The sequence below is a fragment of the Podarcis tiliguerta genome (genome assembly GCF_965153285.1).
Source record: "Podarcis tiliguerta genome assembly, chromosome: 6".
NCBI classification, from domain to species: domain Eukaryota; kingdom Metazoa; phylum Chordata; class Lepidosauria; order Squamata; family Lacertidae; genus Podarcis; species Podarcis tiliguerta.
In genome coordinates, this window is record NC_139539.1 from 10,595,570 (window position 1) to 10,623,510 (window position 27,941).

Genomic DNA, 27,941 nt, shown 5'->3' on the forward strand with positions numbered 1-27,941 from the left:
CCACCCAAAACAACAAATTGACCAGTTTTTCAGACATAGGAACTACTTGTCCACAGTGCCTCCAGGATTCAAGCTAGGCTTATTTTCCCCTCACCCATCACACCACTGCATCTCAGGTACAGTGGTACCTTAGGTTACAGACACTTCAAGTTACAGATGTTTCAGGGCACAGACTCCGCTAACCCAGAAATATTACCTCGGGTTAATAACTTTGCTTCAGGATAAGAACAGAAATCACATGGCGGCAGCACGGTGGCAGCAGGAGGCCCCTTAGCTAAAGTGGTACCTCAGGTTAAGAACAGTTTCAGGTTAAGAATGGACCTCTGAACGAATTAAGTTCTTAACCTAAGGTACCACTGTACTGGTCAAGCGGCCTCTCCTGATTCAAATGCTATAGTGAAACAAATCAAGAGTGTCACTGATAGCATCTTGCCCTAAAACACCTAATGACTGCTCTATATAGATATTAATTAGCACTGGAGATAAAATAGTGCTTTGCAGGACCCCATGACATAATTACCGGGGGTCTGCAAAACGCACTCTCCTAATGCTACTCTCTGGACCTGGACCAGATTCACTATAGCAAAGTGCCCCCAATTCCTACTCTATGGAGCTGGTCCAGGAAGATGTATGGTCATAAACTTTTGTAAACTGGAGTATTATTATTATACATAATAATAACTAAATAAATATACATACATTTAATACACTGGCCTCAAAGCCTGGCAACCACCACTGACAGTGCTACCGTAATAAACTTTTGTAAACTAGCGTCCACATTATCAGATATTTATTTAGTTATTATCATGTATAATGCATACACACTCCAATTTAAAAGTTGGTAAACATATTTCATACCAAAACTCTAGTCCATTGGCATAGCCAAGGGAGGCGGGGGGGGACTGCCCCCCAATCAAATAAATAAAAATACTTGACCAAATGCATCACAGATAACTCAGTTCTGCCCCACCCCGAAATAAATCCTGGCTACACCCATGCTCTAGTCAGGTGAGCTCAAGATGAATGAGTAGATTGGCAGCAGCTACATAAACTTAGCTAACTGAAAATAATCAGACAAAATGCCAGTTACCAATAACTACCGACTTAGCCAAGATGAGTTACTTTTACACCAAAGCAGGATATTGCCTAAATTTCAAAAACAAACTTTGGATATTACAGTTTGTTTTTCATTTTGTTAAAGGATTTAATTCCAAAGCTGACTTATACTGAAGTGTAAAAAAGAAAGCTATGTACAACACCATATACTTAAGCACATTTTACCCCTGAATAATTTTTGGCACTATGGCTTACCTTTCACAAATATAAAATCCTCAGCACCCTCAACAAACTACAGGTCCCAGGATTTGAAGAGTGTGTGTTTTAAATGTATGGCATGTACACATAACAGTGAGGAAAGACTGTGAGCATGTTGAAAAAGTCAGGCTATTTCACAGATAGAAACTTTATAGTAGATTTTTTAAAAAAGAAGAAGAAACACGTACAGACATCACATTAAAAAAAAAATCTGAATCCACGGAATATGCAAACTGGAAAATGCTGATTACTTGCAATTCCCAAAGCATCAGCTGGGCCTACTTAGGAAAGAGCATTGCTACTTATCTTAAGTTGGCACTATTGTTACACCTCTTCAGGAATATTTTGGGAGACTAGATAGAGAAAACAGAGCAGAAACGGTTTTGTTTCTTGAGAGGCTTATCAACCATGACTAGGAGGACATTATTTAACTCCTTAACTTCATAATAATGAACTTGTATGAACTTCATAATACAAAGATACAAGAAAAGTTTAACAGCTTTTAAGAATGGATGAACTTCACCATAAGAAAAAGAGAGAAAAGGTGACTTACTAGCAAATTTGTTTTTAGATGTCTTCTTCCTCTTCCACATCCTGTAAAGTAAACCTAGCTCCTCCTGACTAATCTCCACCTCCTTGAAATCCCAGAGGCAAACTACAGCCTGCGTCAGAATACAAAAGGAATAAGGCCGCCCTTTTTACATGTAACCATTTGCATAAGTGTCAGGTAAGCAGGGCAATAAGATGGAGGCTGAATCATAGAAAATCAAACCAGGAATCTTTAGAACAGGGCAACTAAGAAGGAAACCATATAGAAGAATCACCACAGTGAAAGGTGAATCCTTCATAGGCTGTTTGTCTCAAGTCACAACACACTCAAGACAAATATTTTTCAACAGATAAAATGTTAAAATCTTCCACACAAGATATGCCTTCTACTAATTATAATGCAATACATTTGGAATGCAAAATATGTAGAAGCCTACAAGTCATCAACAGAAGGATCTATCCTTGAAAAATGTGGCATAACAGGAAACAAAAAAAAGGTATGGTGCCATTTGGCTATATAGGTTATATACCTGAGTTTCTAACACTGGCTACAGCTATCCCTCACAATAACCAATACCAAGGTTCTATTGATTTTTTTTAATGCTTTATTGAAATTAAAAGGAAAGAACAAACAAAATATTTTTCCAGAAAAAAGAAAACGGTAATATTTGTTACATCGTATCACAATAAGTTCTTCTTGCATTTCTAACGACTTCCCATTACCCCATCTTGCATCTACCACTTAATCTATCTAGGGCATTGTTTGTTTTCATTTTCTTTTGTTAATTTTCATCAGTAATATATTCTCTTATAATTATCCATCATACCACAGAAGTCATATTATTACAATAGTCCTTAAGATATTTTTGTACATGTCCCATTTTCTAATAAATGTTTGATCGATGTGACCTCTCAGTTTCTATGTCATTTTTGCCAACTCGGCGTATTCTAGCAGTTTACTTTGCCACTCCAGTTTAGTCGGAATTTTCTCTCCTTTCCAATTCTTACAGATTAGGTTCATATTGATAGGACCCCTAAGGCCTTCCAGTTCTGTAGGCCAAACACACTCAGTTTAATCAGCTTTTTCATGTTACACAGCTTTTTAGACATAGGACGCTGCCTTATACCAAGTCAGAGCCTTTGCAAACTACTTCAGTCTTGTCAGTCTGCCTATGCAGCACACTCTTCAGGCTTTCAAATGGAAGTCTTTTCCCAGCCCTACCTGGAACTGCCAAGGACTGAACCTAGGACCTTCAGCATTCATAGCCGATGCTCCACTACTGAGACAAATTATGACCCCAACCCTTAAGAAGTATTTTAACTCTGAAGTCTTTCTCAATTTGAAAGGTCCTTCTTGAAACATGGCACTCAAAAGCTAACTCAGACCTTCAAGCATTGTACAGAATTGTATCAACCTGTAATACCACATGTCAACTCATGTGGGGTTGTTATTAACTACAACCCCACAAATATCTGGTCAATTACTAGCTATTTAATCATCATCTTCCATCTTATCTACATGGCTCCTCTACATCCCCGTTCAATGCCATTTTATTCCTAAATAGTAAGCCAGAACTAAATGGTACAACTCAGCAATCTGATGTTAAGAGGAATCACTGTGGTGAATTACGGGGCCAGCCATAAGATGGCACTAGGGGAACAATGCCCTATAAAAAAAGTCAGAGTGGCATTTCACTTGAGTTAATAGATCTTAGTCTCATGGACCATCTCATTCTCTCTCATATATATATATATATATATATATATATATATATTTGTTGTTGTTGTTGTTTAGTCGTTTAGGACTCTTCGTGACCCCATGGGCCAGAGCACGCCAGGCACTCCTGTCTTCCACTGCCTCCCGCAGTTTGGTCAATATATATATAGTAACTGATCAGTTTATATCAGAGTTCTCAAAGCACAGCTAGGGCTTAGCTAAGATTGTGCAGTTGGTACACAGAAAGACATGAACAGAATTGTGTATAAAAGCAAAGGAGAGGTGTCAAATAAATGAATTCAACGTAACAAAATAAATAGAAGCTTACATATCTCTCATGGTTGCCTCATGCAACAAACAAACCAGGATCTAGAGACACTTGACCTGAAATGTTTAGTGAGTCAACCATCAAAGATTAACACATCTCCTCAGTAATAGCTCCAACCAGTTAGAAACCAGGTAGAAACTAATCTCCACCTAGAAACTCAAGCACAAAATGTGTTCCATAAGCAACTGGGTGCCTCCCTGCTTGCTTTTATACACAATGCCATTCCCTTATAGGCAATATTAGCTGCCACAACATAAAACTGAGCCTCATGAAAATTGAAATCACGTATATTTGAAACACAACTGGAAAAGCCTGCAAACACCCCGTCCTGCCCCCTTTTGAGACATTTTTGGGTCACTTCCGAGTTTGGCGCAATGTGTGTTTGTGCGGTTGCGTACATATCAGGCACACCTAAAATGGCTGCTACCTGTAACAGAGAAACAAAGTGTGGAAAGGTTGTATCAAGGGCTGTTTTCAGAGTCAAGGAGAAGGTCTCTTAGGGGAGAATGCAAAAAGTACAGAACCATGAGAACTGTAAAGTAAAGGTAAAGGGACCCCTGACCATTATGGTCCAGTCGTGACCGACTCTGGGGTTGCGGCGCTCATCTCGCTTTATTGGCCAAGGGAGCCGGCATACAGCTTCCGGGTAATGTGGCCAGCATGACTAAGCAGCTTCTGGCGAACCAGAGCAGCGCACGGAAACGCCGTTTACCTTCCCGTCGGAGCGGTACCTATTTATCTACTTGCACTTTGATGTGCTTTCGAACTGCTAAGTTGGCAGGAGCAGGGACCAAGCAACGGGAGCTTAACCCGTCATAGGGATTCGAACCGCTGACCTTCTGATTGGCAAGTCCTAGGCTCTGTGGTTTAACCCAAAGCGCCACCCGCGTCCCTGTGAGAACTGTAGTGTTCTCCTAAAAAGCATTATCATGGGAGTCTTTTAGGTTGTGACAGAGACAGTATCAGAAAAAGGTAGCCCACTCTTTAGCCAAAAAGACTTCCAGAACCATATTTTTTTTTAAAAAAAGACATGAAAAGTCCTTCCCAGCAATTAAAAAAACCATGATAAAGAAAGGAAATGGATTGATAAGTAAAGAAAGAAATTAGGTACACAGGTATAAATTCTTAGTTACAAGTTCTGTCAATGACAAGATGGGGTGGAAAAATTCATGGATAATATGCGACAAAAGCTGCTGGTCTCGTAGCCCTGCATCCACTCCGCTATGGCTTCTGAGCAGAGCTGGTGATGACCCTGCATGCCTTCTGTTCCTTTGTGGTGGCTTTGTGCAGAAATGATCCTCCGAATTATTTGATTTGTGCAACCTGGCCCTACAGAATTTGACCCACCTCTCATATATACCCACATCTGTTCCTGTTCATCAAAATCAACCAAGGAGACTGTTTATTATCTAATCTATAAATTAGATTTGATGTCTGTTATTATTTCATGTATTGCAAACTGCTCAGAATGCTCCATTTTAGAATTAATTACACCTTTCCCTCCAAACCTCATAACTGGCTTTAACTTCTCATGGTGTGACAGGGATTTATTTATTTAACTTTCAAGGAGATGAACTAATAAAGTATTTGATGCAGCTGATGGCTAAATGCTGAGGCTGCCAATCAATCTCAACTTTACCAGAAACTTACTAGATGACATTAGGCAAACTGGTCCCTCAGATCCCCACTTCCAATCTGTAATTTGATGATTTAATCATTTTAATTAAAGATTTTCTTGGTCTACAAAAATACGTGCATTGTCTCTTTTGACATAATACTGACCTACCTTGTAACAGCTGGTGTTAAGTATTACAAGATAAAACAAAGCAAGACACTATATAACATTTTATGGAACTACAACCTATCCTTAAAACTTGAACTTTATTCTAGTGTTCTGTGAAAAGAAATATTGTTAGTGTTGATAGCAATTAAAATTCCACTGGCTCTAGGAATCTAACACCTAATGCAACCTACAATGCTGCCAAGAGTGTAAAATAAGGTTACATGTCATTCGTAGGTTCTTGAAGCAGAGCAAGGTCAGTGGCTCACTTATTTTAGGAGATGAATACAATTAACAGAGCCACCTGCTGGCAATAAGTGCGGTGGAATTTGTTGATGACTGCCACAATTACGTAAGTTGAAATGGAAGCAAATTTACTGAAAGTCAGAGACAATTCCTTGATGCTGCTTTTATGACTGCAATCTGCACTCTTTACTGGAGTAAGACTCATTAACCTCAACAGTACCTACTTCTGAGTAGACATGCCTAGGACTCTGGTGTAACAAACATGCCCAAAAGCCATTTATTAGCAATCCTTTGGCTTGTAGGAAATTGACTTTGTATTCATCCAAAATAACCAAAACATTTGACATAAAATGGAGAGTAACCACATAAAGAGGAGGCAATCTCCCATCCACCAAAGTGGATCTTTACAAACAATATGTGGACTGGTATGGTTATGCCCTCCTCTGAATTCCCTGAAGCATAATTACTTATGTAGACAAGTACAGTAAAAGTTGCTTTTTTACATATATACTTTTATTTACAGAAATAGCCTCACAAAGAAATAGTCAATGAAATATGGGGGGGGGGGGGGGAGAGAGAGAGAGAGAGAGAGAGAGAGAGAGAGAGAGAGAGAGAGAAGAGCAGAGGGAGGAACAAGACAGACCCTGAAAGCCATTATGTTTGGCAGGTGACAACAACCACTGCTTCATGGTTTAAAGTCTAGAGGACAAAAATATCTGCAATTAGGAGTTTCCCCTAAATCACAAGCAATGTATTTCCAGTAAACATGTATATAATGCAAGTTTGCTCATAGGCGTAGCCAGGATTCATCGGGGGGGGGGCAGGCTTTATGTTGGGGGGGGGACTGAGATATATGTGATGCAATTGGTCAGTTACTTAAGTATTTCTATTTACAATCATATTTGGGTTGAAGTAGCTTCGGGCTGAGCGTTTTCAGGTTATGCTCCGAGGCGACCCGGAAGTAACAGAACGTGTTACTTCTGGGTTTCGCCGCTCACACATGCACAGATGCTCAAAATGACATCACGTGCATGTGCGGAAGCGACGAATTGCGACCCGCGCACACGCAGATTGCATTCGCTTTGGGATGTAAACGGGGCTCTGGAACAGATCCCGTTCGCATCCAGAGGTACCACTGTATTTGCTTGATGGGGTGGGGACCTCCCTGCCCACGCCCATAAGTTTGCGCTAGTTCTTAGATAGTAAGTTTCTAGTAAATTGCTCAAGTCCATGCCCTTCCCTCCATTTCCAAACAGTTTTGGAAACCCCAGCACCCAGTTGTGTCTTCTCCTTCTAAAACAATACTCTTATCTAATACCTTCTTATCTTCCTTTTATGAGTCACCACCCCCATCAGCTATGAGATGGCCATTATAACTCAGTTTTCCATTTTGGTAGAAAGGAAAAGTCAGGAAAATAGCCAAATTGAAAATATTTTATTGGAATGGTTGAATATATTTCTGTTTATTTCTGCAAATGATAAATGGGGCCTGCAGCTCCAACTCCCATCAGCCCTGACTACTGGAAATGCTGGATGGGGCTGATGAAGTCCGATAACAGCTTGAGAGACACAGTTTCCCATGCCTGTGGGAATGTCTACCCTCACCAGAATTCACATTTCAGGGTTCCAACCTACAAGGTTCTTCCTCATAAACTGTAAGCTGTAAGAATCTCAACCAATACAATTCACTCTTACGCCTTTATTTTTATCTTTTCCTCTCCGACTGACTATTGATTCCACTGTGGAAACAACTTGGTTTTTTTCCTGGGGAGAATTGATTTTTGGAGTGAGGGTGCGAGAGGGGATTGAAATACTGTACGTATAAACAGCACTTACTTTGGAAAACCTAAACTTATCTTAATGCCTTAACCGTCAAAACATGCATTTTAACTTACAATAACTTAAGACACAATATTAGGCTATGTAGCATATTCATGAAATGCACAGAGCAATTCTTTACTATTAGCAAGCTTGAGTATTTAAGATAAAGCCACAAAAGTACAGAGATCTATAATTCAAAACAGACAGGATTCCTTCTCAAACTTTCCCCAAATGTTTAATATATTAAAGTATAATTTCCTTTAAAAAGATAGAAATGCACCATTCTCTACTCACCTGTGACGGCATCATAGAATTCTTCTTCACTATTCATTGTAATTTTTCTTATGCACCAGCAGGTTACTTTCCTCTAATGCATGTTGCTCTTGGTGAGAGATAACTTTTATATGAAAAATAAAATCCGTCCAGATAATCTGTTTGGAAAGGGGAGAAATATAGTGTTTCAACTTCTATTTACATAGGATAATTCAATGGACCAAGCCCACCATTCCCGACAAGTGAATATTAAGCACCCAAAGGCCTATGTTTGGATGCAACAGCATACAGAAAAAAGGGAAATATATATAAAAAAATAAAAAATTGTCCAGTAGCACCTTAGAGACCAACTAAGTTTGTTCTTGGTATAAACTTTCATGTGCATGCACACTTCTTCAGATACGAAAGAAGTGCATGCACATGAAAGCTTATACCAAGAACAAACTTAGTTGGTCTCTAAGGTGCTACTGGACTATATATATATATATATTTCAACTGTGTCAGACCAACACGACTACCTACCTGAAGCAAAAGGGGAAGGGGAGAAAAACCTGTTTCCCTTTTTAAAAAACATGTGGCACACTATAGTTATTCTTTTCATGTAAAATGCCATTGAGATATTATTCAAAATATGTATAATCCTCATTCCATATTTAAAGCAGCTTACAATAAAATAATCATAACATTCCCTCAAGACAATTATTTCTATCTAGCATGAATGCTGAGGCTCTTTACACCAATATACCCACACAGATTGGCTATTATAACCCATCAGGTAGTGATCCCTGAAGGTGCAAGGTATCACAGAATCATGGAATCATAGCATTAGAAGAGACCCTGAGGATCATCTAGTCCAACCCCTGCAATGCAGGAATCTCAACCAAAGCATCCATGACAGATGGCCATCCATTGTTTTCTAAATAAGTCAATAAGTGTCCAGGCAAACTGGAGTCCCCCTTGTGTTCTCTCCCTTGGGTTTGATTCTGGAATCCCTTCTCCATTCCATAGGCTCCAGTGTCCTGCTGAGCTCCACACCCACAAATTTCCTGTTCCCTAATACAGCCAAAATGAACAAAAAGGTAGATTTCTCCCTCCTCTGATTTTTTACACACACACCCAACTGAAATTCCTCTACTTCCCTTGAAGCCAAAAGTCACATGGCAAAGCAACAGCATTTATCTCACAACCTCTCAGAAGCCTCACAATTAAACCATTTCATTGTTTATTCCTTGTGTTATATATTCTTTTGATAACATTCATTTTCTCAAAAAGTTCCAACTTGTCTCTGCCACCCTCCGAATGACAGCACTCTGCACTTGATCTTAGCCAAAAGGCCGAGAAGCGATGACAGCACTCTGGTAACCAGGCTAAACAAAATGTTACACAAGCTTGACTCCAATGCATTTTGATTAGTGTGCTGGTTTGGACCAGCTCTTCTGAAGCAAGAACATCCTGTGTCACACTAGGAAATGCTTTCCCAGAACAACAATTGAGCCAACTTCTCTCAATGTTAAGAAGGGCTTATTGCCCAAACACAGAAAAGTAGTCAGAAGACTTGTTCAGAGATACACGTACCAAGCAAGCATGGCAACAAGCATCTTGAAAATAGGCAGCCACCTGCAGCAGACTTTGCTGTGTTTATTTTTCCATAGAAGATAGCCCAGTACCATGGTGATGACAGATTGTGCTAATTTATTCAGGCTTCGCTGACTTCTTCTTACAAGATCATTATCTGCCTTTCACAAGGCGAAACTGCTCAATTTTTGGCAGCAAACTGGACGGCTCAGGACATTTTACTATAAAAAGGTTCAATATCTGGAAAAATAAACAGTATACCATAATTACTACTGCTTTAAGAGAAGCCAATTTGCTGCTTTTCATACTTGCAGACTCAATGTTTCCTTTTCAAAATCAGAGGGGAAAGCCCAAAAATAATGAAAGGCAGCAAACTGACCACTAAAAGCGGCAGGAGTAATACTGCTTACTTTTTTATAGATTCCTTTCTCATTGCAGCTACAGTGGTACCTCGCAAGACGAATGCCTCGCAAGACGAAAGAGTTTTTTGTTTTTTGAGTTGCTTCGCAAGACGAATTTCCCTATGGGCTTGCTTCGCAAGACGAAAACATCTTGCGCCTTTTTCTTAAAACCGTCAATGCATTCCTATGGGAAACCGTCAATGCATTTCCTATGGGAAACCGTGCTTCGCAAGACGAAAAAATTCACAAGACGAAAAAACTCGCAGAACGAATTAATTTCGTCTTGCGAGGCAGCACTGTACCGCACCTCTAATAATTTGTTAAGCAACAGTTACAAGTATTTCTCTTACGACACCAACAGATCTTGTAAAGGCTTCAGTGCAAATGATTCTACTGCCTTGAAAACAAGCTATTTATAATATACCTTACACAGTATATTCCAGTGAACCAAAGGTAATCTAGAAGTTGTGAGCATGCTTCACAAGTGACATCCACAGTTGAATGTGGTGGCGATGAGGAAGAGAGAAAGGGGTTAGATTGCTCAAATTCTTGAGATAGCACTGAAGAGGGTGGCCTGAATATTTATGAAATAGTTCACTTTTTCTTGGCAAAATGCACTGTAAATTGCATACATCCCAAATAACTAGGTTTTCACACACACACACACACACACACACATATATATATATATATACACACACACACACACACACACACATATGCGCACACATACACACACCAAATACAGGTAATGGATCAGATCTCTCACAGCAGCACTGAATTAATTCTCATGGAATCTGAAAACCAGTTTCTCTTTCAGTAATAGTTCTGAATGCATGAACAAACAAGATAACAAATCTTTGAGACTTTCAGAGGTGCTCTACTGGTGCTACCCTTCCAGCTTGAGCTCTGAAGGCCATACCTCCTAAGCAAACATGAGAGCAGAAATTTATCAGAAGAGCATTTGAGATCCTCCCCCAAATAGCATACCTGATAATAATTTGCTTATTTCAGTTCCCTAGAAAAGCTACAGAAATAATTTGCAAATTAAGCTGAACATGTAGCTGCTAATTCAGGTCACAATGGGGTAGGTAACCCATATCTTTGGTCTGATATGCTCATTTTCAGGGTAGTATGTCCCACTACAATAGATGCCTGTTTAGGAATGACAGTAGCACCATCCTGCATGTTTACTCTCTAAGTTAGAATTTATATGGCCATGTCAACTCCACATAAACTCCACATAACTCCACATGGCCATGTCAACGCCACATAAACTCCACATAACTCCACATAAAGCCAACTCTTGCATTCATATAGACTGCACAGTCTATATGAAACACCTGAAAGGATCCAACATAAATTCATGACTTGGTCTACCAGGAAAGCACTCCTGACTGATCTATTTTTGAAGGAAGCAACAGCTCAATAAACTTGATATGAGGCATTAATATCTGCAATTGCCTTTCAAAGTTACTGTTAAGATTAAATTTCTTTTCTGAACAAAACAAATGAAAAATGGGAAGAGATACAGCAAAAAAACACATTTAACCACCTGAAAGACATCCTGGTCAAAGATCTCAACAGAAAGGGGGAGGGGGCAGAAAAAGAATCAGCCAACTCCAGACATGAAGACATGATCAGTTTTCTTGTTTATAAACTGTTTTAACAAAACTAATAGAGCTTATGTAGTAGCCTTTTCTGTCCCACTTGACTAATCCCTGAAGTTTCATAAGTGTAATGAAACAGGTTGTCCAAGATGTTATAAATACCAAGATGCCCTGGAACACTGCACAATGCCATTTGAAAATAAGATTTCTCAACCTGGCTTCTACAAGTCAATGAAATATTCAAATATAAACTTGTTGAGAGCTTGTGGATCAGAGACCTTACTTAAAAAACAATAGCACTTCACCAAATACTACCTGATAAGACGTCTTAGGGAATACACATTATGAGATATATCCAATGCTAGTCCTACACAGAGTAGACTCATTGAAATTAATCAACAGGACAAAATTAGGTCAATTTCAATGGATCTACTTTGAATAGGGAGGCAGTGGAAGACAGGAGTGCCTGGTGTGCTCTGGTCCAGAGGGTGACGAAGAGTCGGACATGACTAAATGACTAAACAACAACAAACAACTTTGAATAGGACTTAGGAAACAACTTGATGCTCCATGTGGGAATAAGATGAAAAGGTCTGTACAAAAAATGCCAAAGACATTCCAAAGGGGTATAAGAGTATCCTGAAAGTTAGTACATAGAAACAAAAGAGATGGGCCTTAAAGTGACAAGCCAAACACTAGCCACCTGAACACCAAGCACAGAGTAAATACAATCCAAATTTCTCTTCTGTGGGTTAATTTTCATTAGTAAGTGATGTCACAATGATTTCAGTGGGTCTACTTTAAACATGACCAAGTCTGGATCCTACCCGTATTGTCCAACAACCTTTCCTTTACCTAATGTCTCAGAGTGAAGTAAAAATCACTTCAGGGTGGCTAGTTCAACCTTGACATTCTAGTAGATCTGAGTAACTGTGGGCTAGTAGACTATCTGTACTTTGTGTCATGCTTTACATTTGTTCTTATGTGAAGATATGTAAACACCTAGTAATTGAGTTAAGGGTTCATTCCCCAGTGTTCTGTATAAAATAATATTCTGTCATGAGTCTATGGAGGTGTCATGGAGGGGGTGGTCAGAACCTGAGGAGGAATGGTAAGGGCTCAGGGAACTGGAGCTGGATGACCCCAGGGAGCAGTTTGGGATAGAGGAGTTGGGATCAAAATCTCAAGAAGCATCAGAGTCCAAGGTAGGGATCAGCAGTTTGGGGAAAGGAGAACTGGATTCTGGGGAGGACCAATTGGGTTGGTAGTGAAAGTTTCCACACTTACAATGTCAAACTCTCCCAGTGAGAATGTTGAGGAGCCACATCCAGTGTTTCCTCCTGCCTATATGGGGCCTTTCTGTACTGGAGAGGCAAATGAGAGTCAGTCAGATTACTGACTGGGCAAGAAAATGACAGCTCCAGCACTTGCAGGTTCAACTCGCTTGAAGAAGTGCCTGCTTGCTTGCCCAATCTCAAGATCCTGGCTACTTGCTATACAAACAGCATGTTCCAAAAGGTGTGCCTGCCCCATCTTTCAAAAAGACGAGACAGTTGGCTTGTCATTTGTTAGATATATGTCTTAACTTGTGCACAGCCATTTATCTGTATCTCTTGCGTACCTGCTGTACCTTATAGCCTATGCCTTGCCAATGAACTGATCTGATCTGGACATTAAAGACTTTCACAGAAACCAAACTGGGAGAGTTAATTGTCCAGCAGTGAAAGTCAAGGCATACCTTATGATTTCTATCTTCCAAATTCTTGCTCTATAAGCTTACACATAAGCCTTGTAGTTATAACTTCTCTCCACACCTTTAAAGTAAACACCAGCCACATATTTATCCTTGCACTACCCAAAGAGTGGCATTTATGTTAGTGTGAAAAATGCATTACTGCCACACCATTCTTCTGCTGAACACTGAGCATGAAAACATGGCCGCAATGAGACAAAACATATTATCTAGCAGTCCACTAATTTTGGCTTAGAACCCAGCCAACATTTTTGTTCATCAGTGACCCTGCCGCTCCTCCATGTTATCCAGTACACAGAAAATACACAAAAATGAAGCAGCAAACTTTTCAGTTCATCCCCACCAAAACCCCACCAAAATCAGAAGCAGTAGATGCCTCTTCCACTGTTTCTGATCTTCCTAACTATCTAGTATGAACTAACTGTCTCATCTCACACTCAACATTAGAAGATAAAACAGTAGAAAAGACTCACACGGCTTCTAATTTTCTCCAAAGCACAGCAGAAAACAAGAGATGAAACCCTGCCCTTTCACAGTTTTAGTTTTTTTAAAAAAAAGGTATCCCACCGAACAGCCTATTCAGGCTCTTGTGCACATTCCTGAGAAACTTGGGAAAGGGAGGGCTAGTTCCTCCCACCTCACTCAAAGTGAAACCAACACCTCCCCTTTTCAGAGTCCTCTTCACATGCACACAATTACCTAAATTGTCTGGTTTACTACAGTTTGTTTTAATAGCATCTCTCGCTTTAGTCTTTAAGGCACCAAATTTATGGCTGGTATTGACAACCATCTTTGTGGGCCTCTGATTTTATGTATTAAACATATACAGCTATTAAGGAATAAACTTTGGGGGGGGGGGGGGTAATAGAAATTGGACCTGTAACAAATGTGGCAGTGTACCCTCACCGCCTAGCAGAAGTGCTGTTCAAAGTTCCAGCCTGTCAGCCATGCACTCATCCAGGATACCATATTATTATTATACTATACAGTGGTACCTCGGGTTAAGAACTTAATTTGTTCTGGTGGTCCATTCTTAACCTGAAACTGTTCTTAACCTGAGGTACCACTTTAGCTAATGGGGCCTCCCGCTGCTGCCGCGCCGCCGGAACACGATTTCTGTTCTCATCCTGAAGCAAAGTTCTTAACCCGAGGTACTATTTCTGGGTTAGCAGAGTCTGCAACCTAAAGCGTCTGTAACCCAAGGTACCACTATATTATTAGAGACTCAAGCAGGGCATTCCACGCCCTCAACCCCAGCTTTGTTTTCTTTTCCAACTGACAGTCAACATTCCATTGTTACTGAACTCAATCCTTACTGGGCTGTTTTGGGGAAAGGGATCAACTGTCGCCTTATGTCTCTCCAGAAAACATTTTTGTACTTCAGCATGTCCTGAAGTTCCCCTGAGCATGCCAGTAACTCCCCATTTGTTTCTTAATGATCCCACTGGCATTCACTACTTGGGTTCCCTAGTAGGAATAATCTCTCTCACTATTGCATAATGTCTGCTTGCTCTCATCAGCACACTATATTCTGTTCAAATGGTAAAATTTGAAACTTGTATAAAGATATTGGAACAGAGATAACACAACTAGTGCAGCACCTCAAGAAGCAAACATTTATTGGCCCTAGTGAACACTTTCCAAGACAATAATGCCCACCCACATTCAGTGTTCGAAACTCCCATTGTTCTAGGCGCATTTTGCGACAGGGAATTACATTAGGGAGAGCAGTTCTTGAGCTCTGGGCATAGTTCCGCACCTAAGATTTCAGATTATAACTGCAGAGTGGAAGGAAAGGAGGACCTTTTTCTGCCTCCCCACTTCCAGCTACTCTCTGAAGACTGGAGAAGAGACCCTCCTAAGAATATTAAGGAGGTGGGCAAGGGAAGGACTAGGCCATGTGAAAAATGAACATAATATTTTAGCTGCAACTAAATTACAGTGGTACCTCTGGTTAAGAACTTAATTTGTTCTTAACCTGAAACTGTTCTTAACCTGAGACACCACTTTAGCTAATGGGGTCTCCCACTGCCGCTGCGCCGCCGGAGCACGATATCTGTTCTCATCCTGAAGCAAAGTTCTTAACCCGAGGTACTATTTCTGGGTCAGTGGAGTCTGTAACCTGAAGCATCTGTAACCCAAGGTACCACTGTATATGACTGCAACAACTGAACGTCTAGGCATGCTTTTTTATAACAAAAATACAAAGCTGAAAATGAATGTTTTCGGCTTTATATTCTTGTTATAAAAAAGGATGCCTACACGTTCAGTTGTTGTAGCCATAGCCTAGTTTTAAGGTGCCATTTAGCTCCTAGCTTTCATATCTCAGTTTCTAACACTGCTCACATTGTAACACTGCTCTCATCAGTCAGAAGCATCATAGCCAGACACCAGAGAGAAGTGTCATGAGTGAACATGGACCAGTGGTACCAAATTGTATGGGAAACAGCCTTACTAGAAAAGCTAACCAACAGACTGAAACTAGCACAGGGACAAATAGAAGAGGTATGGCTCCCCTTTATTACATACACAGTCCAACAAGACAACAAGAACCCACTGACAGCATATGAATCAATCTTTCTTTGGCGATCACTCGTAGCCAAGTAAGATTGTTGGCCATGAACACAGTCTTAACAGTGAGTCTGTGGGGGAGGGAGATTGTTGGGTTAAGTCAGCCATATTGTTTCATATTTCCATATGAATCAATATGGCTAACTTGACCCAACAATCTCCTCCCCTTCCCCATGCAAACAAATCTCACTGCAGTCAACTAAAAACAACTAAATGATGCCCTGTCAACTAAATGATGCCCTGGGCCCCATCCAATCTCTTACTACTGAGGAAATATAATAAATGAATAGACGGAGAACCTATGAAAGTGAAGCTGACATAAAACCCCCACATATGAACCAAGTATTATCACCCCTCCTTCTGCCCCAACTTTATGCTGTATACAACATTAGCATCTCACTTTAAATGTAAAAAAAGATTCCACAACCCAAAAAAGAGACGAGGCATGTACTATTAAAGAAAATCTTTAACAAAAAATATTTTTTTTAAAAAAAAGGAAAGAAACAAGCATTTCTCTAGTACACTTACTTAGAAGTAAGCCTCAGTAAACTCAAAGGACACATACTTCCAAGAAAAAAGTATTTAAGAACTGAGTGAAAATGATCCATCCCTACATTTGGCCACAGACTTTCCTCGGTGTTAAGGTGGCATAAAACTGGTCAATGTGAAGTTTCTCTCTTGCATAGAAACCGTTCAGGATCACTTTACAATACACTTATGTCATTCTTGCTATATCATACAGCATTCTACAAAACTTGGGCAAACTACAGACTGGTACATCTTGATAAATATATCTATATTGCATTCAAGCATTATTACTTCTTCCAAGTACTCATCCCTCTTTCCTATTACACCATATATAAGCATGGTTTATGCCTTCATTTTTATAGGAGGAAAGCACTGTAACTTAATTAACAAGTCAATCCCATGAGCCTATCTGCATCTACCAGCTTTGCATTTCTATCTCTTTCACCACACTCCATTGCTAAACTCCTGGAAGAAGACTAACACTGGAATCCTATACATATCTAGTCAGAAGCAAGTCCTACTGAGTTCAGTGGGATTTTCTCCCAGGTAAGCAAATACAGGATTGCAGCCTCACTGAAAGCCCCATAAAGATAAAGGTAAAGGCACCCCTGACCATTAGGTCCAGCCACGGACAACTCTGGAGTTGCATGCTCATCTCACTCTATAGGCCGAGGGAGCCGAATTTTGTCTGCAGAGTCATGTGACCAAAATGACTAAGCCGCTTCTGGCGAACCAGAGCAGCACACAGAAATGCCGTTTACCTTCCCGCTGGAGCGGTACCTATTTATCTCCTTGCACTTTGACGTGCTTTCAAACTGCTAGGAGGCCAGGAGCTGGGACCAAACAACAGGAGCTAACCCTGTCGTGGGGATTCAAACCGTCAACCTTCTGATCGGCAAGCCCTAGGCTCTGTACAGTGCCACCTGCATCCCACTGAAAGCCCCCATAGCCCCTCCCATTTTGGGAGCCATATGTGCTTTCCAATTCCTGAAATGGCAGAACTTGCTCTGGAGAACTTTGTGTACTCACTGTGGAGCAGTTTGTGTCACTTCAGGAATTAGAAAATTATTCCACGCTCAAGAAGTTACAGTGACAACATCCACTAAGTTCCTGCTCCCATGTTATGGCTGCTTTTATGAACTCAGTGCATCTAGCAACACACTAATAAAAAAATAATTATTGTGACAAATGACCGCAGTGAAACACACAAAACAAAGCAGATAAAAGTCACTCTCTGGGGAAGCATTTTTCTGTCAGTGGAAACATAAGATGACACCAATAGTTGCAGCTAATTAGAAGAAAATGCAGCATGTCAAGAAGAGTCTCTTTTCAAGACAAAGAGACTGAGTAAATTTGTACTGCCCATTGTCCCAGAAAACCTGAAGCTAAAGCTACACATGGCAGTTTCCAACTATGTTGTGTTATCATTGAGAGGGCACTTTCTTGGCAAAGTTAAGCAATTCTCCCCTTTCACTTCAATGGAATAGAGTTAAGCACATGCTTGACTCTCCTATGAAAATTAATAAAACTTATACATTTTGAGCACAAGATAGCCAGAGCTAAAATGCTTAACTATATATTTACCGTATTTTTCGCTCTATTGGACGCACCGGACCATAGGACGCACCGGACCATAGGAGGGGGAGAACAGGGAAAAAATATTTTTTCCTTTTTCTCCCCCTGTAAAACAAGGTGCGTTCACCCGAGCCTATGGAGCTGTTCCGTCTCGCTGTTCTGCCCTCCGTCTCGCTGTTCTGGCTTGGGGACAGCCTTGCTAGCCTCTGCAGGAGAGCGGGGTGAACGCACCCCGCTGCCCTGGAGAGGCTTTGCGCGCAGCCGCCCCAAGCCGGAACAGCGAGACGGAGCCCTCCGTCTCGCTGTTCTGGCTTGGAAACAGCCTCGCTAGCCTCTGCAGGAGAGCGGGGTGAACGCACCCCGCTTTCCTGGAGAGGCTTTGCACGCAGCCGTCCCCAAGCCAGAACAGCGAGACGGAGCCCTCCGTCTCGCTGTTCTGGCTTGGGGACAGCCTTTCTAGCCTCTGCAGGAGAGCGGGGTGAACGCACCCCGCTTTCCTGGAGAGGCTTTGCGTGCAGCCGCCCCAAGCCAGAACAGCGAGACGGAGGGCTCCGTCTCGCTGTTCTGGCTTGGGGACAGCCTCGCTAGCCTCTGCAGGAGAGCGGGGTGAACGCACCCCGCTTTCCTGGAGAGGCTTTGCGCCCAGCCGTCCCCAAGCTAGAACAGCAAGACGGAGCCCTCCTCAGCGCTCCGTCTCCCTGTTCTGCCTTTCAGCTTAGCGGCGCAGCCTGCATTCGCTCTATAGGACGCACACACATTTCCCCTTAAGTTTTGGAGGGGGAAAAGTGCGTCCTATAGAGCGAAAAATACGGTATATAAAACGAAGTCTTGACACCTTAAGTCTTCATCTTCAGATTCCTCAACTATTAAATAAATACATATATTCAAGGATAGCTAGCACCCCAGTTTTAAACATTTGTGCAAACTTTTTTATAAAAGAAATGTCATCAATACACATGAAGCATTGAGCCCCATCATTAAACAAAAACAAAAACCTAGTTTCCCTACTCAAAGCAGGTTCAATCTAAATATTGATAAGTTAAGACTTGTGAACTGATTCAGGCTACAATCCTATGCACACTTAACTAGAGGTGAACCTCAATAAACTAATGGTCTTTATTTCTGAGGAAATATGTTTAGAATTCCCCTGCACATAAGTCTCTTTCCTTATGGTTCTACAAAGTCTAAAGTAGCTTCTGTAGCAGTTAGTAATGTCAAAGCAGAGTGGCAGAAGTTAAAGGTCAACAAATAATCCAGAACAAGAAAAGTATATTGAAAAGTAGATATGAGTGTTTGGGCCAGGAAGGCAGATTTAATTTCTTTAATGCTATCACCTAAATTGAGAAAAAAATTAAACAGATTTACAAATGTTTGGGCCCAACATGTTAAAATGCCCTGTAAGTTTGTACTATAATCAAATTCAGAGACATTTATTCAGGTTTAAAACCTTTTCCTATTTTTTCTTTACATGCTAATGTAACAAAGATCCACCAGAATGACAATGCAGCCCAGGGCAGAGTTTGATCAGCCTTTTAAAATTACAGGTGAACTTGCATAAAGATAAAAATGTCAACGGACTTACATGCTCTCTCTCTCTCTGCTGCTGCTCCCAGTTGAAATTGAAAGAATAGTCAAATGTCATTGGCACATCCTTAAAGACATTCCTGGGTGTGTTGTGATTCCCTGTTTTGCCAAATGACGCACTAGGTCACGGAGGGACATGTTGGTACACACAGATTTAAAACCTACACTTACACAACGGACCTTAACCAACTCTCCACGATGTTTTTTTAGATGTGGTCATTGCACCTCATGTAAATATGCATTGCAGGTGAAAGAGTTTTCTAATAAAGAAGGCTTTAAGTTTGTTTTGCAATCATTTGCCACATGCGCCACTTCATGCGTAATTTACGTGATTATGTGCAGTTGTGGGTTATTGTATGTAGGACCCGCCATTAAACCCATCAGGGTCAGGATATCTGAGCATCGTTCCAGAATCAGAAACGGTGTTGTTGACGTGCCTTTGGTACAACACTTTACTCAAGGGTCACATTATAATGAGGATCTAACATTTTTTGTCATCTTGGCACATCAGGGACCTATAGATTAGAACAAGCTAAAAAGATTCTTTTGCAGAAAGAAACCAGATTTATTTTTCTACTCAACACTTTACATCCTTCAGGCTTGAATACATAATTAGATTACAGCTGTTTTTTATGAGTTATTACATGGTTAACATCTTAAAGGAATATTATCAATTTCTTTAAAAAACTATTTATGGTTTTTAGTTAAAATATGGTCTCTTTAAGAAGCATTTACAGAAATTATAGCCACCTGTGGTTGTAGCCAATATTGCCTCTCTCTATATAAAGAGGCATTAGGTTAATGGTCATGATGACTGAATCCATTATGTTCCATGTTTCTGATATACAAGAATATGGTATGTAAATTTATTGTTTAGTATGCATGTTATGTTACTGGTTTTGTGTAAAATTGCATCACATTATGTTCATTTATATAATCCAGAGTATGCATGGCTGACGAAGCCCAGTTGGGCGAAACAATGAATTATCATGGAATCCTTGTCTTATTTTCTGCATGTGCCATTCTTCCAAGTTTTTCTTCTGATACCTACATAAAATGAACGCTAGAATTCTTAAGCATCTTCACGTGGAACACTACAAGATTGATATAAGAATTCCACACCGTGGATATTGCCAATATAAGAACTGAATAGATTATATTTTCTGATCTATCTGCTGGACTCAAATTTCTCATAATATGTTTTGTTTATATAATACTTTGGTCTATAGAACCATATATTTTGATATATGTTGAATCGCATTTAAAAAGAATTTATATACAGTGGTGCCTCACAAGACGAAATTAATTCGTTCCGCGAGTTTTTTCGTCTTGTGAATTTTATGTCTTGCGAAGCACGGTTTCCCATAGGAAATGCATTGACGGTTTCCCATAGGAATGCATTGACGGTTTTAAGAAAAAGCCCATAGGGAAATTCATCTTGCGAAGCAACTCAAAAAACAAAAAACTCTTTCATCTTGCGAGTTTTTCGTCTTGCGAGGCATTCGTCTTGCGAGGTACCACTGTAGTTACATACAGCCTGTTACGTTGTTTGTGTTGTTATCAGCTGCTCCCAGTTCGCCACCACAAGCAGAACTGAATGAATGGAACTACATTTCTTGGACACTATTATCTCCCTAATCCTGTAAAGCAGGGGTAGCACCTCTGGTGTGTTGATATTTTCACCCCTCCCATTGACAGACTCTCCTGATCTGATGTTTTGAGAAAGGAGGGGGCAGAAACTGCTCTTCTACTCTTCAGCTACTGACTGACTGACTGACTGACTGACTGCCTGACTCTGTGTGTGGAGAGAGTCTTATCTATGCAGTGACTAGAAGGCAGCCCTGTTTATTATTATTATTGATGGCTGAGTGGGAGATGTAACACTCATGCAAGCCAGTAGTTTGTTAGTTTGTAGTAGCTATTAGAAATAAAAGGAGTTAGCTAGCTTCCGCGTTATTTATACTCTGCATGAGTCTGGTGCTCACAATGCACAGTTGTGGGTCCAGTGCACTGGGACCTGCTTTCCAGGATTGGAAGGTCTCTGAAAGTGCTCCAGTCACCTAGCCCAGTCGGGGCAGAACGACTTATTGGGCCCAGTTGCTGACATCGGTTGAAAGGCGTACTGACATGGAGTTCATGATGTGCTCCTTCTGAGGTAGTTTGTCCACCTTTGGTCCCCACCCCACACTCAGCTCTCACCTGTGGCTCCTAGAAGGTGTCACCATGCAACAGTGGTCACATGCCAGGATCAGCTTCAACTGGCCGGGTAAACCAGGTAAGGGTAGCCAATGGGTCTCAAACCCTCAGTGAGTTATGGACTTCCCCTGCATGTGTAGACAGGCTCAATTGGACTGAGCAGATGAGACAAATAGTGGGTCCAACAGTCAAGATGGTGGTTTCTGCACATGCTGCAGAGGGAAGTGAGGGGCAGATGGGGCTCAACAACATAGGAAGGTAGCTCTGATCCTAAATCTCCTCTGCCTTGCGGGATATCTTCAGGAGAAGAAAAGGCAAATCTGGAGTGGAGTCCCTAAAACAGTTGGATGGTGCCTTGCATGCTTCTTTCCAGCAACTCCTGCAGCAAAGTTGGTGCCATACATATGGCTCTGCTTTTCTTTGAACCACATCAGCAAGGCTGAGAGGAGTCTTGTCATCTGGGCAGCCCAGAACCTCCATACACACTACCCAGGCATGTGCTCTGGGGAGGTCACTTTAGTGCAGCTAAAATAGCAGTTCAACTTCACCCAAAAAGGTGCATTCTATTGCCTTTTGAGACAAATGGATGCCAACAACGACAGCCTACACTTACTCCGCCTGTAGCAAGAAGGAAATGTTGAGCCTCAAGCCCATTCCCAAATTTTCCTCAGGGCAAAACTCCTGAACAAGCAAAGTTCCCCATCAATATTTTTGGAAAGCTTGTTTCCTAGGATACTTAAAGACCTCTAACAGTTTGAGCAGATCAATACATATATTCATAAGTTTTCTCCTTACAGCTCTGATAAAAAAACATAAAAATGTAGCTTTTCAACTCCAAATGACAGCTTCTCTTCCTATAAAAATTGATTTATGGAATTAGGTTACCAACTGCATTCATCTAACACAGCCTTCCCCAACCTGGTGCCCTCTGAAACTCTGGCCAGCACAGCCATACAATAAAATGGAATATGCACAAGGTACAATTGTAAATCAAATGTTCAATTCTTTCAATTCAATATATAGGCTGTGACAATACCAAAAGCAGCATGGTTAAACCAAAAGATACAGTTCTAGTTGATAAGTAAACCTTTTTCCTTCTCTGAACTGTTGCCTGTATAACAATAATGTATTCTGCATCCAAAAAGTGCCTTGAGAAACTACACTAAATGAACAAAAGCCTGTAAACAAGCAAAATACCTTGTTGTCTATATAAGCAACAGAAAAAAGGATTAAAATCTAAGATGCCAGTTGGAAATAGAGACAAAGGATACAGTTACATTTCTTGTGAAACATAGTTCTGTGATTTCCAGTTTCATGCTTTTAAAACAAAAAAAACACAAACCTGAAAGACTATATGCTGGACTACTGATGCAGACTATTATGTTTCACCACCGCTGCTGTACATACAACTATCTGATATGAAGCAGCAAACAGGAATAACGCAATCCATAAAATTAATCATTCTTCCAGGTTTCAAGCACTGGGAGACACTGTAATGCTTCGTGTAAATTTGTGGGGGCTGGGGAAAGCACCCATTCTCCAAATATGTAATGAGATTTAAATACAGCACTAGTATTAAAATCAATTTCAAATACAAAACAGACCCAGACTGGAATAAAAATATCCACTTAAAAAGCTTGTTGAAAAAGGAAAGTCTTCAATAGGCACCAAGACAACAGCTGTCTGATGTGCAGTGAGAGGAAGCTCTAAAAGGCCACCTGCTGTCACAGTAAACAAGATTCCTACTTTATACAGAACGGACCTCTTGATGAGATGGTATCTACAGGGTGCCCTCTCCTGCAGAGGACAATGATCAGCTGGGTATATAAGGGGTGAGACAATCTTTTAGGTATTCAGGTCCCAAGCTACAAAGGACTTTGTACACCAGTACCAGAACCTTAAACCTAGCCTACTAGCTAACTGGAAGCAAGTGCAGCATTTTCAGCAGTAGAATAACATTATGGCAGTGACTGATCATTGGGCAGCCTACGTTGATGCATTCTACACAAGCTGTAGCATCTGAGCCCACATAGAGTACACTGTAGTAATCCAACATTAAGTTTACCACAGACAATCGAGCTAGCCTGGTCCAGAAACAGTTGCAGCTATCTTCCCTGCCAAAGCTGGAAAAAGGCACTCCTAGCTACTGCAGTCACCTAAACTTCTAGTCAGAGAGATGGATCCAGGAGCAACCCAACTATGAGCATGCTCCTTCAGGGGGAGTACAACCCCATACAAAACAGGAAATTTCTCATTCTCCCTGTAATCCCCTGAAAAGCTGCTCTACAAGTTGAGGGATCCTCCAGAACAACATGTGAAGTGGTGCTTAGGTATGCAGGAGTGAGAAGGGGAAACTGGCAAAAAACCATTTCACCTTCCTCTGGTGGGAGGCACCAATTGATCAGAGACCATTCTGTTCACAGAAGGGCATGGATCCAATCCATTATGATTTGATTGGGGGTTTTTTAATCACATGTTTCCATATGACCAATCATACTGAAGGGGTGGGGAAACTATTTTGGTTGAGATGTTACCCACACATGCCAATCTTATAAGAGGGGATTTTTTTTCCTGAATGAGAAAGAGGGGGGAATGTCTCTTCTAAGGCAATTTCTGCCACCCATGGTTTTAATGTAGCTGCATTAAGAACAAACAATGGCTGTGCACCATTTCAACTGATAAAGTGTGGTCTTTTTTTTTAATCAACTAACTAAATATTGAACCGTAATTATTCTGCTTCATTAACTTTTTTACACAATGTGTACAAATTTTGACATCAGCTTGCAGTTAACCTGTGTACTCAAAATTCAAAACAACTGCCCTGAAACATTTTATATTCATTTGCCTTTGAACATTTCTAGCAAAAACAGAGGGGGCGGGGAGTGAAGGGAGAATCACACCCTTTTAAAAAGCCTCTTCTTCATACCTTTCACTATGCAAACACAACTAAATTATCTACTAGTTCATTTAAAGCAGCCTGGACAGGCTAATTGACTTAACAGTACGGTATTTACAAAAAGGAAGAGGAAAGATTTCAGAAGTTCTGCCAAAATTTCTAGCTCTGGAAAACAGATATGTTACCCAGAAAGATTACACCAGTTGGATACAATATTGGATACAACACTTGCCCACAAATTACAACCTGGGCAATCCAACATGACCACCAATCTGTCTTTATGCATTTTTCTACTTTGGGGAAACTTGCTATGAACTCAGTTTACCTTTGTATGCTTTGTTTAGGTTTATTTCACTGTACCTACATAAGGGATTTGCTTTGTTTTAGTTACAGTGCAATAAATTTCCCGAGAGATATATAGGTCAAAGTTTCAGAAGTCTAATGTTTGACATTCTCACATTATGATCAATTTAAGCTATGATTAATTAACAATTAACTCTTAATCATTATAGTTCAGATACCCTATTTTTCGCCCTATAGGACGCACTTTTCCCCCTCCAAAAATGAAGGAGAAATGTGTGTGCGTCCTATGGGGCGAATGCAGGCTTTCGCTGAAGCCTGGAGAGCGAGAGGGGTCGGTGCGCACCAACCCCTCTTGCTCTCCAGGCTTCAGGAAGCTATCCGCAAGCCTTGGGAGCCCGGCGGAAGTTCCCGCCGGGCTTGCAAGGCTTGCGGGCGGCAGCCTGCAGCCCGAAGCACAGGGCGTGCTCCGGAGCGCACCCCGGGCTTCGGGCAGATGTCCGCAAGCCTTGGGAGCCCGGCGGAAACCTCCGCCGGGCTCCCAAGGCTTGCGGATAGCTTCCTGAAGCCTGTTCAGGGGTCTGGGGTCTGGGGAGGAAATAGTTTTTTTTTTTTATTTCCCCCCCCCCCAAAAAAAAACCCTAGGTGCGCCCTATGGGCCGGTGCGCCCTATGGGGCGAAAAATATGGTACTTGTCAAGCACTGATATTTAAAAAGAGGAATATTTTCAACAAAAGCACCAAAACATTACCTAATTCATTTGTCAGGTCAATTCAAGCTTGGGTAGTAGTCTTATCAACTACCTTAAAATGTTAAAGACACTAATAATCATGTAATGGTCTTCTACTAAGTAGGGAATCCCCTACGTACATCAGTTGCTGAAATAATAAATTCAACAGATGGTAATTCAAATATATTAAAAGTTTTTTCCTCATCTCACCACGATCCCCAATCAATAATCAAATTCCCTTGGTTTCCCAATTGTGTGAACACTAGTACAGTTACTTCCACCTATTTACAATAATATAAAGTTGATGGGGTAAAATAGCCTCTTTGGTCCCAAAACAGAAGCACATTGGTCAAGTTTACATCATCATTCCAGACTACATGAGTGTCTCTCTCCTTACTACTGCTCTCTTCCCTTCCCTCCAGGCCTTTGTCCTGGCTTATTTTCCTGCTTTGGTAACTTGACGTTAAGCCAGAATTCCCTGTTTCAAACAACTGGAAGGTTCTGGCTTGATACAAGCCAGAATCTTCTCACCAAAGCTAGAGAACAACGGAAGGAGGCAAAGGCAGAGAGACCTAATTCTCTCTCATTCTCAACTTTATAAACTAGTAACAGCTGGGTAAGAATACAAGTTCTTGCCCACTAGATAATACTGCTCAAAAATTAAACAGCCTAGTTAATACAAAGGACATGTGTAATAGGAATCTTACCTGTCAAATTAAATTTCACTGTAACATTGATTATATGATGGACTTGTAGACAGTCATTTGTACTGAAATACTTCACACCTTTTGCTCAAGCTGTGAGTACCTAAAAATAAAAAATATTAGTATAATTTTAAAATGGTATTAGAGATGGCATTTCCCCCCACTACAAAGCCAAAGTTATTTGAGTCTGTTTACCTGCTCTTAAGGTGGTAATGGCAATTTCCTAGCCACAGAAGTGGGCCAGGAGACAGTTTCAGTATTTGCCCCTCCCAATGAGCTCTTACTTACAAATAATGTATGTTGGATAGATGAACTGACTGACAGTGCTGAAGGGCAATCAAGAATCACCACTTCCTCATTAGAACTTTGCCTAACTGTAAGCCCACTGGGTACCTGCATGCCCCAATTCCTCCATCCTAATTTGATCTTCCAAGTTCTGGAATTACAGTGGTGCCCCGCAAGACGGAAAACCCGCAAGACGAAAGGGTTTTCCGTTTGCAGAGGCGCTTCGCAAGACGAATTTCCCTATGGGCTTGCTTCGCAAGATGAAAATTGACGAAAATTTTTGAGGTTTTTTTTCGCTCCAAAACCGCTTTTTCTGAAGCGCTAAGCTGCTAATAGCATTTTAGCAGCAAAACCGCTAATCCCTTAAGGCTTTAATAGGCGTTAATAGCCCTTAAACTGTCAATAGCGCTAATAGCGCTAATCCGCTAATGGGCTTGCTTCGCAAGACGAAAAAACCGCAAGGCGAAAAGACTCGCGGAACGGATTCTTTTCGTCTTGCGAGGCACCACTGTACTACAACATAACAGTACCTATGGAAGCTTCCTCACTGTGGTTTCTTGACACAGGAAGGCTTAACAGTGCAAGCTTTTAGAATCTGTCTTTCACTCTGCCCAGTGCTTTACACAACAAAGAAAAGCTAAAAATTAAGGAAGTGATTGCACGCAGCTATGTCAACCAATATTTTTAACCATATCCATAAGCCCAATATGCTATATTTAGTGTCTTAATATGATTAATTATTATTTGTCTTTAAAAATGGAGCCAGAGAATAAAGCCAGCCCTCTTGTGACATCTCTTCTGCTTCTAAATGAAACCAGGCTATCGTCCTAATATAGTTAGACTGAAGTGATAATGTGAGAGAAGCAGAGTCAATTGAATGGCTATTAATGATTAGAAATTAAAATTTATGCTGAATGCAGTATTTATATTCTGGTTGCTTACAAAACAGACACAATTGGGCTAACCCCAAATATTTCACTAAACTATCAGCAAGCATATATGCATTAACTTTTCTGCCATTGCTTCAATTCACGTAAGATGTTTTTAAAAGAAATTTTATTAATTTTTTTTTAAGTAAAGACATAATGCAAACAACATCAAACATACTGAGAGAAAAGGAAAACTATAATGTGGTAATCCAGACATCCAATATAGGAAAGTCAAATTGTTTACCCTTTTTTACATAATTTAAGATTCAAATTATA

General features: G+C 40.7%; 1 protein-coding gene across 2 annotated transcripts in view; it reads right to left on the reverse strand.

Moving 5' to 3' along the window:
• The window catches only part of OSBPL2 (oxysterol binding protein like 2), a 55,829-nt gene extending 29,251 nt beyond the window's left edge, over positions 1-26,578 (reverse strand). The window contains exons 1-2 of one of the 2 annotated variants that reach the window (XM_083447501.1): positions 26,455-26,578; positions 8,050-8,186 (exon numbers count right to left, since the gene is read on the reverse strand). In XM_083447501.1, coding sequence (XP_083303627.1) covers positions 8,050-8,086 — 37 coding nt within the window. In that variant the 5' untranslated portion in view covers positions 8,087-8,186; positions 26,455-26,578. Of the gene's footprint in view, positions 1-1,867; positions 1,994-8,049; positions 8,187-26,454 lie in introns of those variants that run through there. The other variant, XM_083447500.1, reaches the window with a different exon arrangement.
• Between the last annotated feature and the right edge of the window lie 1,363 nt (positions 26,579-27,941).